This window comes from Ambystoma mexicanum, chromosome 6p (genome assembly GCF_040938575.1).
Source record: "Ambystoma mexicanum isolate Mex_15411 chromosome 6p, UKY_AmexF1_1, whole genome shotgun sequence".
NCBI lineage: Eukaryota > Metazoa > Chordata > Amphibia > Caudata > Ambystomatidae > Ambystoma > Ambystoma mexicanum.
Window position 1 is genome coordinate 79,435,277 of NC_090935.1, and position 14,100 is coordinate 79,449,376.

At 46.9% G+C, this 14,100-nt stretch overlaps 1 protein-coding gene across 1 annotated transcript in view; it reads right to left on the reverse strand.

Annotated features, from left to right (window-relative positions):
• Nucleotides 1-13,415, reverse strand: part of LOC138510680 (vomeronasal type-2 receptor 26-like) — a 75,595-nt gene extending 62,180 nt beyond the window's left edge. The window contains exons 1-3 of the mRNA XM_069626458.1: nucleotides 13,248-13,415; nucleotides 10,842-11,075; nucleotides 1,120-1,243 (exon numbers count right to left, since the gene is read on the reverse strand). Of these exons, the coding sequence (XP_069482559.1) occupies nucleotides 1,120-1,243; nucleotides 10,842-11,075; nucleotides 13,248-13,415 (526 nt within the window). The remainder of the gene's footprint in view (nucleotides 1-1,119; nucleotides 1,244-10,841; nucleotides 11,076-13,247) is intronic.
• Between the last annotated feature and the right edge of the window lie 685 nt (nucleotides 13,416-14,100).

Here is a 14,100-nt window from a genome sequence, read left to right on the forward strand (position 1 = left end):
GATTGAGAGCTGGGACCCATCTCCGGAAGTGCTTTAGAGCTGGGACCGATCTCTGGAAGTGCTGGAGAGCTGAGACCAATCTCCAGAAGTGCTTGCGAGCAATCTAATATGCATTGGAAGGTCATTCCAAAGCCTGGTGTGTAGCAGGACAAGGCCTGTTTCCCATTTCGTTCCTCATGCTATGACGTCTGCTGCTGACAAGGCACCTATAGATGGGGTTTATATTCATCCAGGTAGAATCCAGGGAGGCTATAACAAGATTATGGGTTTAACAGCATCAAAAATTGCACAGGTAAATTATCCTTCTAGAAAGCAACTGGCCTTACTTAGACCCTCGTTATGAGGCAGGTGGTAATGGTAAAAAAGGCAGTATATCAAATACCGCCTGTTTTTACAGTCGACATGATTGAAAGTCATGAGGTAATCACATCATGCAGTATTCTGGGGAATTCCACACACGGTAAATACCACACATTTATGAAGTAAAACACGTCATAGAACTGCCTGCATGTTTTAATTCCATCTCAAAATGTAGAGGTATAGATTTTTTAACTTTCACTTATCAATTATGTTCCTCTAACTGGCACTTGAAGAATCTCCAATGGCAATTAAGGCATACTATATATATATATATATATTTATATTTCACAAGGAAAAAGCTGGACCATCACTTTTTTAGATCCAATGTATACTTACTGCGGCCACTCAATGGGTTGAGAGACAATTATAGGAAGACCCCCAAAGATAGTGCCAATGATGCCCACCTTGAATACTGACCTTTCTGTGTGTTGTGTCACATGATAAGCTGACAGATTTGGGTGCCATTGAACCAAATCCAGGCCTTTCTTCCAAACCGCGATGGCAACAGATTTTCTTTTTTAAAATGAGAAAACCATTTGAAGAATGTATGAAATACTACATGAAGTATTGTCACAATATCTTCAAGTATTACCTCCATTTCAGCAGTAAAAACCTGGACTTGTGGAGACCATCATATTTCTACTTTCAGTAACAGTAATTATTGCAAACGAAAATAGTGGCTGAAAATCCACAGGGTTCATACAGAGCTACTATATGTGACCTGTTTAGCTCCTGGATCAGGTGTAAAGTCCCACTCACCAGAACTGTTTGAAAACTCTCCTTCTGCGCACGGCACGCAGTCAAAACAGCAGATGGGCTTTCCATCTATAGGAGCTTTCCGGTCCCCTGGAGGGCAGCTCTCACTGCAGACAGAGCGAGGAACCTGGGAAGAAAGAGGAAACCTGAGATGGCAAACTCCAGCAATTCAAGAGAGACATCTGAAAAACAGCATTTGTCTGCTCAAGGACAGCTGTGTTTGTTTGATTGTGGAATCAGACTGTGAGGCTAATAACATAGGGCAGCATGAGGGTCTGGTGCAAGACCTCTGGACTCCAGTGCAGGAAACTCTTCCATGAGCCCACTGGTTACAGTCTGTCTCACATGTGGGGTTATCTGCTGAAAGGAAACACATTGTATAACATGATCCTGCATTCACCAATGTCTTATGGAATTAATGTGGCAATACATTAAATACTTGTATGGAAACATCAACCCGGGTCTATTAGACAGAGGTTGCGTTCATTGGAATTATTGCCATTGCTATTCTTTTGCCAGTGATGGCCTAATCACAATGGGTGATTGGCAGTGCTCGCCCATGCTCAGATCCTCCTGATGATGCTGAATTATTGCCATTGCTGTTCTTGCCAGTGGTGGCCTAATCACAATGGCTGATTGGCAGTGCCCGCCCATGCTCAGATCCTCCTACTGATGCTGAATTATTGCCATTGCTATTCTTTTCAGTGGTGGCCTAATCACAATGGGTGATTGGCATTGCCCTCCCATGCTCAGATCCTCATGCTGACGCTGAATTATTGCCATTGCTATTCTTGCCAGTGGTGGCCTAATCACAATGGGTGATTGGCACTGCCCTTCCATGCTCAGATCTCCATGCTGATGCTGAATTATTGCCATTGCTATTCTTGCCAGTGATGGCCTAATCACAATGGGTGATTGGCAGTGCCCGCCCATGCTCAGATCCTCCTGATGATGCTGAATTATTGCCATTGCTGTTCTTGCCAGTGGTGGCCTAATCACAATGGCTGATTGGCAGTGCCCGCCCATGCTCAGATCCTCCTACTGATGCTGAATTATTGCCATTGCTATTCTTTTCAGTGGTGGCCTAATCACAATGGCTGATTGGCATTGCCCTCCCATGCTCAGATCCTCATGCTGACACTGAATTATTGCCATTGCTATTCTTGCCAGTGGTGGCCTAATCACAATGGGTGATTGGCAGCGCCCTCCCATGCTCGGATCCTCCTGCTTATGCTGAATTATTGCCATTGCTATTCTTGCCAGTGGCTGTCTAAGCACAACGGGTGATTGGCAGTGCCCTCCCATGCTCGGATCCTCATGCTGAATTATTGCCATTGCTATTTTTGCCAGTGGTGACCTAATCACAATGGGTGATTGGCAGTGCCCTTCCATGCCAGGATCCTCATGCTGATGCTGAATGATTGCCATTGTTATTCTTGCCAGTGATGGCGTAATCACAATGGGTGATTGGCAGTGCCCTTCCATGCCAGGATCCTCATGCTGATGCTGAATGATTGCCATTGCTATTCTTGCCAGTGATGGCGTAATCACAATGGGTGATTGGCAGTGCCCTCTCATGCTCGGATCCTCATGCTGATACAGAATTATTGCCATTGCTTTTCTTGCCAGTGATGGCCTAATCACAATGTGTTATTGGCAGTGCCCTCCCATGCTCGGATCCTCCTGCTGATGCTGAATTATTGCCATTGCTGTTCTTGCCAGTGGTGGCCTAATCACAATGAGTGATTGGCGGTGCCCTCCCAAGCTCAGATCCTTCTGCTGATGCTGAACTATTGCCATTGCGATTCTCGCCAGTGGTGTCCTAATCACAATGGGTGATTAGGAGTGCCCTCCCAAGCTCAGATCCTCCTGCTGATGCTGAATTATTGCCATTGCTATTCTTGCCAGTGGCTGTCTAAGCACAACGGGTGATTGGCAGTGCCCTCCCATGCTCGGATCCTCATGCTGAATTATTGCCATTGCTATTTTTACCAGTGGTGGCCTAATCACAATGGGTGATTGGCAGCGCCCTTCCATGCCAGGATCCTCATGCTGATGCTGAATGATTGCCATTGCTATTCTTGCCAGTGATGGCGTAATCACAATGGGTGATTGGCAGTGCCCTCTCATGCTCGGATCCTCATGCTGATACAGAATTATTGCCATTGCTTTTCTTGCCAGTGATGGCGTAATCACAATGGGTGATTGGCAGTGCCCTCTCATGCTTGGATCCTCGTGCTGATGCTGAATTATTGCCATTGCTTTTTTTGCCAGTGATGCCCTAATCACAATGTGTGATTGGCAGTGCCCTCCCATGCTCGGATCCTCCTGCTGATGCGGAATTATTGCCATTGCTGTTCTTACCAGTGATGGCATAATCACAATGGTTGATTGGCAGTGCTCTGCAATGCTCAGATTCTCGTGCTGATGCTGAATTATTACCATTGCTATTCTTGCCAGTGGTGGCCTAATCACAATGAGTGATTGGTAGTGCCCTCCCATGCTCAGATCCTCCTGCTGATGCTGAATTATTGCCATTGCTTTTCTTTCCAGTGATGGCATAATCACAAGAGGTGATTGGCAGTGCCCTCCCATGCTCGGATCCTCCTGCTCTGATCCTCCTGCTGATGATGAATTACTGCCATTTCTATTCTTGCCAGTGGTGGTCTAATCACAATGGGTGATTGCCACTGCCATCCCAAGCTCAAACCCTCCTGCTAATGCTGAATTATTGCCATTGCTATTCTCGCCAGCGGTGTCCTAATCACAATGGGTGATTGGGAGTGCCCTCCCATGCTCAGATCCTCATGCTGACGTTGAATTATTGCCATTTCTATACTTGCCAGTGTTAGGCAGAATCACCTGAAGTACCCTTCGGGAACACTACAGGTAATTAGGACTACAAGTGTAAGCACAATTTCACCTTTGGTACAAGTCTGTACTACACAGTAAAGTGGTAGCAATGGCTGAGCAGCCAGTCTTATCTCAAGAGTTTAAGTGAGCAGTAGAACAAGTTGTAGAAAGGACCAACCAATACAGTATTTCATGTTAACATTTACTCAAGGTTTCTTAGTAAAAGAATATACATTTATTTACTCAATCATTTCTAAAACATTACACTAGCACAAGCAGCTCAATATCACACACTAATATACCACACAAACCCAACTGGTAAGTATTTGAACAAGTTTAGCTAAAAAATGAAGTGTGAGCAATACGGCACTTCGGATACTTAAGAAGGGAGGGAATAGACAAGGTTCTAAGAATAGACAGCACAAATACATTTATAGGCAGGGCAAAGGGTTTCAGTTAAATACAACCAGCAATTCTTCTCAATAGGCCTAGGCCGAAGTCAATGGTTCAGGATAGCACAGTTCTGGTATGTAACGGTTAAGTCTTTGCCACAGATTTTTAAAGGATTTGACTAGGCGAAAAGTTTGATGAACGTTTAGGGAAGGACAAATCTTTGTAGTTGAGGAAAGTTTCACGCACTTTCTCGATGGCCGAAAAGATTTCCGGACCGCGTTTGCACAGTACCTTTTAAATGAAGAAAGCTGTAGCTGAGGCAGTTGTTCCTGAAAGTTCGAGCAGATCTCACTGTTCCTGTGCTTCAGTCGTGGGGACAAGAAGGAGGATGTCGGGAGGTTCCTTCACTGCCCAGGGAAGAGACCAAAAACTCTAGCAAGACGTCGTTTTAAGGTGTGAGTGCCTTAAAGTCCCCCTGGTTTCCTTCCCTCTGGCTATCCGGTTTTCAACAGCACTCTGAAGAAAATTCGACCAGAATAGGATGGTGTCCAGGTGGATTGCGAGTTGGTTGTTCCCACCAAACTCAAGGGAAGAAGTTTTTAAGATTGATTTTTGGCAAAAAGGACTGTGGGATGGCTTTGCACCTCATAAAACACAACCAGCTAAACTTAGTCCCCTCCTGGATGAGGTGACCACCAGGGTCTGACCTATCCGGTTTTTGGGGGTAGGTCTAGCTTAGTTCTGCCCAAAAATAAACCGGGTGATGTCGCCTGCTTTTATATAAGGGGTGGGAGCTCACAGGGACAGGACACTCTCTCCTGAATTTCCAGCGCCTGCGTATCCAGACCTTCCAGATCCACCGTTGCAAGATTCCAGACTCTACCGCCAGGCCAAAGCATAGCTGACCCTATCCCAGCATGGCCAAAGCATAGCTGACCCTATCCCAGCATGGCCAAAGCATAGCTGACCCTATCCCAGCATGGCCAAAGCACAGCTGACCCTATCCCAGCATGGCCAAAGCACAGCTGACCCTATCCCAGCAAGGCCAAAGCACAGCTGACCCTATCCCAGCATGGCCAAAGCACAGCTGACCCTATCCCAGCAAGGCCAAAGCACAGCTGACCCTATCCCAGCATGGCCAAAGCACAGCTGACCCTATCCCAGCATGGCCAAAGCACAGCTGACCCTATCCCAGCAAGGCCAAAGCACAGCTGACCCTATCCCAGCAAGGCCAAAGCACAGCTGACCCTATCCCAGCATGGCCAAAGCACAGCTGACCCTATCCCAGCATGGCCAAAGCACAGCTGACCCTATCCCAGCATGGCCAAAGCACAGCTGACCCTATCCCAGCATGGCCAAAGCACAGCTGACCCTATCCCAGCATGGCCAAAGCACAGCTGACCCTATCCCAGCATGGCCAAAGCACAGCTGACCCTATCCCAGCATGGCCAAAGCACAGCTGACCCTATCCCAGCCAGGCCAAAGCATAGCTGACCCTATCCCAGCATGGCCAAAGCACAGCTGACCCTATCCCAGCATGGCCAAAGCATAGCTGACCCTATCCCAGCCAGGCCAAAGCATAGCTGACCCTATCCCAGCCAGGCCAAAGCATAGCTGACCCTATCCCAGCATGGCCAAAGCATAGCTGACCCTATCCCAGCATGGCCAAAGCATAGCTGACCCTATCCCAGCATGGCCAAAGCATAGCTGACCCTATCCCAGCATGGCCAAAGCATAGCTGACCCTATCCCAGCAAGGCCAAAGCATAGCTGACCCTATCCCAGCCTGGCCAAAGCATAGCTGACCCTATCCCAGCATGGCCAAAGCATAGCTGACCCTATCCCAGCCAGGCCAAAGCATAGCTGACCCTATCCCAGCATGGCCAAAGCATAGCTGACCCTATCCCAGCATGGCCAAAGCATAGCTGACCCTATCCCAGCCAGGCCAAAGCATAGCTGACCCTATCCCAGCCAGGCCAAAGCATAGCTGACCCTATCCCAGCATGGCCAAAGCATAGCTGACCCTATCCCAGCATGGCCAAAGCATAGCTGACCCTGACCCTATCCCAGCATGGCCAAAGCATAGCTGACCCTATCCCAGCAAGGCCAAAGCATAGCTGACCCTATCCCAGCAAGGCCAAAGCATAGCTGACCCTATCCCAGCATGGCCAAAGCATATGACCAAAGCATAGCTGACCCTATCCCAGCATGGCCAAAGCATAGCTGACCCTATCCCAGCATGGCCAAAGCATAGCTGACCCTATCCCAGCATGGCCAAAGCATAGCTGACCCTATCCCAGCAAGGCCAAAGCATAGCTGACCCTATCCCAGCATGGCCAAAGCATAGCTGACCCTATCCCAGCATGGCCAAAGCATAGCTGACCCTATCCCAGCAAGGCCAAAGCATAGCTGACCCTATCCCAGCATGGCCAAAGCATAGCTGACCCTATCCCAGCATGGCCAAAGCATAGCTGACCCTATCCCAGAAAGGCCAAAGCATAGCTGACCCTATCCCAGCATGGCCAAAGCATATGACCAAAGCATAGCTGACCCTATCCCAGCATGGCCAAAGCATAGCTGACCCTATCCCAGCATGGCCAAAGCATAGCTGACCCTATCCCAGCATGGCCAAAGCATAGCTGACCCTATCCCAGCAAGGCCAAAGCATAGCTGACCCTATCCCAGCATGGCCAAAGCATAGCTGACCCTATCCCAGCATGGCCAAAGCATAGCTGACCCTATCCCAGCAAGGCCAAAGCATAGCTGACCCTATCCCAGCATGGCCAAAGCATAGCTGACCCTATCCCAGCAAGGCCAAAGCATAGCTGACCCTATCCCAGCAAGGCCAAAGCATAGCTGACCCTATCCCAGCATGGCCAAAGCATAGCTGACCCTATCCCAGCATGGCCAAAGCATAGCTGACCCTATCCCAGCAAGGTCATTGATGCAGAAACCCCACATAATCCCAATAACAAGGGGGAAAAGCTGTGGTACCCTTTTGGGAGCATCCTGTGACCAGACCGGATTTTTGCCCATTACCTGCATGCCCGCTGTACCCTTGCCGTCCAGTGACCAGACTTGCCCAGCTGTCTTTTTCAAGGAGAGTTCTCTGTGCGGTGACCAAAGCCTTAAGCCCAGAAGCAACCAAGTCAGAGTCATACCAAGAGTTGCAATTGGAGTCAGGCATCATGCAGAGCCTCATAACAGAGGCAAGGATGTCCAGAATGTTGGAGATGTAGATGGAGCTCTAGGTGGCAGGAGAGGAGAGAGTTGTCAGACCAGGAGAGAGGGGTAGTTAGAGGGTTAGAGAGAGTGATGTTTGCTGAGATGAGTTCATCTAAGGTGTGTACAGCAGAGTGTGTCGGGCCGGAGGAAATAATTGTGAGGGAATGAGTGTCACAGAGGTCACGGAAAAGTACAGTGGCTGCATCCTGAGAGTCTAGATCAATATTAAAGTCACTAAGGAAGAGAAGTTTGGGGCAGGAAGTCTGGAGAGAGGAGGAGAGGTCAGCCCATTCACAGAGGAAAGGGGGGTAGGTCCAGATAGCCTATAGTTCGTAGTGAGGGAGAGGGTGGGAGAGACATCCACCCTGCAGATGAGGTATTCAAAGGAAGAGTAAGACTGAGTGGGAATGATAGTGCCAGGGACCCAATCAGGGGAGACAAGGACCACTCCACCTTCAGGCCAGTTAGCTGTCCCATGCTAACCAAAATGAGACTAAAGTTGTGCATCAATTTCAAGGCCCCACTGATAAAGAGATAATAGAGCCTATCAAGTAATTATCCCAACGGTTCATAGAAGTCATACCTCCAATACCAAGTAGAGACTTGTACACTTCAATGCCTGACCTGTTCAGGCGAACAAAGGAACCAGAATTTTGGCTCTAAGACCGTGACTGCCAGATATGTGTTGTATACGTCCAGATGAGCCAGCCCGCCTCCTGGTTTTACCATATCTCTGCCTGTAAGTGAGTCAACTGTTCATTCATCTTAGATTGATTGCCAGCTTCACTTTATAGTTCCTGTATATTAAGAAAGATTGCTTAAGAACACTCTGGTGGCCTATTTATAGGTGGATTCTGCGCCTCCCTGTGCATCGGGGTACTCTGATGTGTGATGCACGCTGCTGCATTCGAGGCCTTACCTGGAAATGGAATCCGTACTCTTCTAGGTGGAGAAACAGTAACACCCATGTTTCCTCAGTAATCTTCCTTCATCGATCTATAAACAGCACTACCTGACCCCTCACTGAGGGACCATACACACAGTGTCCATCACCTGCAGTAATGATTGGCTGTATAGAAGCAGCTCCTCATCCTTTCCCATGGCCTCCTGAGCTCCATGAGGTGCAGAATGTCATCTGATGCTTGCTGAGCTGCTAAGGTGCCATTGTCACCTTCAAACCCTGTTCCTCCAGGGCAGTGGCTCACTGAGGGTTTTCAAACATGACTGGCCCTGGAAAAAACATCTAATGATGGAAGTATGCCCTGTGAGACGGTTACATGCACACAAATGCCATAATTTCTTTAGAGAAAGGGTCCTGAAGCAAACTCCCTGAGCTGTTGAACATGCCACTGAAAATATCAAGTCAGCTAACGCGCTTTTCCTTTCTATAAAAACACACCTACATCTTTTTGTGGAATTGGCAATATTTGTATTGCCGAAAAGAACATTGATCATTTCTACCTGGAGAGAACTACAGCATCCACCAGACCCACCTGGTCACAATCAGTCTGTCAGATGAACTATCTCGACCTGTGGACCAGGTAAGGCCAACAGTGTCTTCAGGGTGCATGTAATACCCTTCATGGGATTGTGCTGGGATCTACAACATCTCAATGAAAGCTAAAACAACTCAAGCCAAACTCAATGCAGCTATTTCAGGGAGATGCCTTTTGGGCCACTTCACCTCAAACTGTGTCAACAAACGTTATGGTGGTTCTTTTTTTAGTTATACGCCCCAAATCGTTATTCCAATACGGGAACAACCTTCTAACCCAATGATTGCCTTTGCTGACCCAGTTCAGCTTTTTACTTCACTTTTCTTTATTATTCATCTTTTTGTATTACTTTATGGTTCCCTATCTTTGAATGCCCTATTGTCTATTATTTTAAACCAATTGAGAAAGAAGATTTTTTCTTTATTCTCCATCAAATGTGTGTTAGTTTTACATGTTACTCCATGCAAACATTTTCATTGAGATAACCTTGCACTGAAATGGGTTGCATTGAAATTGATTGCTTGAAATGGGGGGACCCCATTCTGGTGTGGTGTAGAGAGGATGGTCATTATGTGTCAGCCCCACTATGGATCTCCAAGCCTTACCCTCAACAGCTGGTCTGAGCAATCGGCTCTGAGCCTGCTTCTTGCCACCGTATCTCAAGGGTGAATGTATGCAGCGGGCATCATTTAGCTTATTTTAGATGAAAGATTTGGGACCTCATTCAAATTTGACTTGCCGAAAATAGAGTGCCGCTAATAATGTGTACCAGAAGCTTTCCGGACCAGCTTGGAGGGTGGAGGATAGACCTCAAGCTAAGAACTACTAGCAAACTACTTCCGGTATTACTGCCCCAGTAACACTGGTGCAGTATTACCGGCAAATCCCCCCATGGAGCCCTATGGGACTCTATGGAATGGGGATTTCCCAGCCTTTCCACCACTTGGAATCTACCGGTTATTCCGGCACACCAAGTGGTGGAAATGGTACTACAGTTTGCCGGTACCCCACCAGTAATACCGGCAAACTGGTAATGAGGGCCATAGTCTAGGTTGAACATGTCCTCCACCATTTTGCCCTCACTCAATCCAACAGGAAAGTCAGCAGTGTCTCTGGGCTTGTTGCTCTGAATGGGGAATTGCACTGCACACTTTTATACATATGACATGTAACTTTATCCAGGCCTCACTATAAGCAAACAGTCCTAGAAACCCACCACTATGCCTGTGAATAATTCAACACAAGGAGGACATATTTGATTTACATTTAAAAACAAAAGCTCCAATTATCATCCAAACCTCTTCCATGAACCTGCAGTGCACTTTCTTCTAATCAGGAAGTGCCTTGAGTTGATTTGACAGACAGAGCCGCACTAATATTTAATTGATACATTCACTCCCTAACCCAAAACCTAACACCTGGTTGAATGTGCTTCTCTATAAAATAACTGGGGACACTGAAGGCATCGTTCACTGGGAAAATGAAAGCTGTGCCTTCATTAGCAATGGTATCAGTCATGAGAGCTCCGGGCATTGAAGAGCATGGTCGAACTCACAGACATTCACACTTTTAGGTGTCCATGAAGAATCAGAAGACATCCTAATGCCATGCAGATCATCTTGAGAACTACACCAAGCACTGAAGACCCTGCTGGGAGGAATGTATGTGTCCTGATGCAGAGCGCTCCGTTGCTTCATGCAGCTTGATTTGTGTGCAATAAATACCTAAAATAAAATAAGAATTAGCCGCTGCGACTCACCTTATGGTCGGAACCATCAGAATGCCATAAAATGGAAGTTTGGTTGATGAAAAGCTGATGGCCAGGTGATGACGACGGATCAAAATGTCCAACTTTGAAGCTTGCGATGTTCCCATTTGGATAGGAAATATAGTTTACAACATCATAGAGAACTGGTAATTCCCCATTATCATCAAAAGAAAACTCCTCCCCAGAAGGTATCTTAATACGAGTCTTCTGGAGAAAATGATTGAGCTGAAAGAAGAAGGAAATTGACTCTAAATAAGAGCAGGTTAAGTTACATCATGATAGGTATTTAGATAAACCTTCAGCATTTGCAGGTCGTATAGAATGTGATAGTATCATGTGTTGAGGAATGAAATGAGCTTAGAGCTAATATGTACCTCTTAGTTTAAAAATAACAGAAAGAATTAGCCAGAGACTATTATATGTAACATGGGGCCCTATCATAACTATTGGACAGCATGTAGACAAAAAACAATCACCGAAAGATATTCAATTCTAAATAGCTTAGCTTGCAAAGAGCAGACTCTACAAAATGTCACCCTAAAAACGATATTGCAACCTTGAAAATGCAATATATAACAAACATACAGTAGAACATGTAGTGAACACAAACAAAGCCTGCACCACTGGAATGCGAAAGGGCATTGAGTGGTGGTGGGAAGACATTATCCTATAATCCAATAATCCAATCCCTCTAAACGAAGGAGGGAAATGTGAGAGGCCACTGATTTCCAAGTGGCTGTTGTGCAGAGTGAGAGACTCAAGAAGATGGAAGAAGTCCTCCCTGGTACTGATTAAGGGGGAACATAATACATGCATGGAACCTGTCATGCCAGAACAAAGGGCGTGCATCAGGGAAATGTCTACAGTCTATCCCTTAGGAAGGCCAGTAGGGGGAAAACAAGGAAGATGGTACATTTATTGTTTAGCGGAGGCACCTGTCATGGTGAGGATAAAAGCAGGCACGACATAACAGTATCCTCTTCAAACACCTAATTCTGCACACCAAACTCCAGGTTTTTGGTTCTCAATAGCATCCCTCAGTAGCCGCACAGAGTCCATAAAAGGTGCAAGAAGGGACCCTGCCCAATGGTACTCACTCTCACTTGCCCTAAATGTGCATTAACAGCATGGGGTCAGTTTTAATTTTAAAGCAGGCAGACATGGCTTTCAACTGCATCCTGCCTGGTATGACAACCGACCTCTGCCCACCCCTGCCTCCATCTGTGGTTATTGAACTGATTATGCTGTAGACGTGTACAGATCAGAAAACTCAACGACTACCTTGGCCCTCCAAGTATCTGTGTCCCTCAACAGCATTGGGGCATCCGGGAGCCAGGAAAAAGTTGCCCACTATAGCTTGACAGTTTTACCTCGTGAAACTGCATTCATGCAGGTTTGTGCACTCCCTTAGACAGTGAGTGCTCTGCATGTTTCTTAAGCAGCAACCCCTCCTTTACCTCCAAGCTCCAATGTTGGGGGAGCATGAGCAGCTGTCAAACCAGTGACGTCAGTGCTCGAACCACTAGAAATAATCAATCTTTAGACAATGGGCCTCATTACGACCCCAGCGCTAAAGCATGGTGCTATTAGCACGAAAAACCCAGTTACTCTTTTCTTCATCCAACTCCCACCTCCACTTCCATAGCGGCTGGACAGTTTCTCCACCATTAAAACATTCCATACTCATTACCCTGGAGCCAAAATTCAAGTCAAAATGTTTAATCTTATATAGTGAACATCAGCCACATTGAGACAGAAGGCCAACAAAGTTCTGTTTTTTGTGTTGTATAAAGACATTTTATTACTGAGCAGTGCCTACAGCATGTACCTCAGCCCTCACACTCTCTAGGCTACACTATACAAATGGTCTCACACAGCATTCTCACATATGATCGCTGTTAAAGTTACATGTTTTATACATGTCGCTTGTAAATTAATAGATTATAATAGAATAAATAGATATTCAGGTCTATTGTTGTACGAGACTGTTTTATTTTTTACACATTTTGTATTGTTTCCTATATTTTTTTGCAGTGAGACGTTTTGTGCCATGTTAATCCAGTTTCTTTTTCTTTATTGTGTGATCACAGTTTAAAATGTAACACAAAACATTTTAAAACCGACATCATAATCCCATATACCAATGTAATGTATTGTATCTAACATATGCACAATCAAGAATAAAATATATATAATCATTAATTGGAACTAGTCGCAGAGGTAGGAGCAGTCTGTGCAGTCGCTACCTCCACGAGCTCCAGTTTCCTGCTACTTTCTACTGAAGTCTGCTTTCCAGTTCTACTGAATTTTGTGGGAGGACCCATTAAAAACCACCTCAGGCCACGAAGCGACCGCTGAGCTAGTCGCAGAGGTAGGAGTACTCTGTGCAGTCGCTACCTCAACAAGCTCCAGTTTCCTGCTACTTTGTACTGAAGTCTGCTTTCCAGTTCTACTGAATTTAGTGGGAGGACCCATTAAAAACCACCTCAGGTAGCGAAGCGGCAGCAGAGCTAGTCGCAGAAGTAAGAGCAGTCTGTGCAGTCCGTGCCAGGACTTGCCAGACATGCCTCCCCCCTCAGCGACTAAAACACCAGATGAACCACTATGGGAAGGAGAGGGTGATAAAAGAACCCTACGGAGCTCCAAACCACGGTTGAGCAAAATGGATCCACAAACGAGCCCAACTCCTCAAAGAAGCCGTCTGCAGTTGGCCCCGCCAAAACTCTGCAAACAACTTTTGGCATCGAGAGACAGTAAAAGGGCCGCACTGTCTCTGCCTCTACAAGCGAGCCTGGCATCGGCTGCAGTGCCGGATAACGCCAATCACACACATACGGGGCAGCTCACAGAAAACACTGTAGCAACTCAGGCGCTACAACACCCTGAAGTAGCTCAGATCAAGGGCCATTGCGACGCGGAAATAATTTCCCGCACGCAAGATCACCGGCTGACTCAGGTGGCTGACGGGCCCTCAACTCCAAGGCTGGAGGGCTCACAGAGGCGAGGATGCCCGCAGCCGCCTCTTCGGCTGCTACCGAGGAAAGTGCTGCAACGCGCGGTGGACCCAGAGACCAGGCCCAAGACGCTACCTCAGCCACTTCACCCGATACAAACAGGGCAAATACCAACAATACAGTGGAGTGCCCCCAACATAATGGGAAGAACCCGGAAGAACCAGGAGTCAACATGGAGACTTCCCCGCCTACCTGCCCTTCAACTCGCGGCACCCAGGATCGAGACGACGGCATCC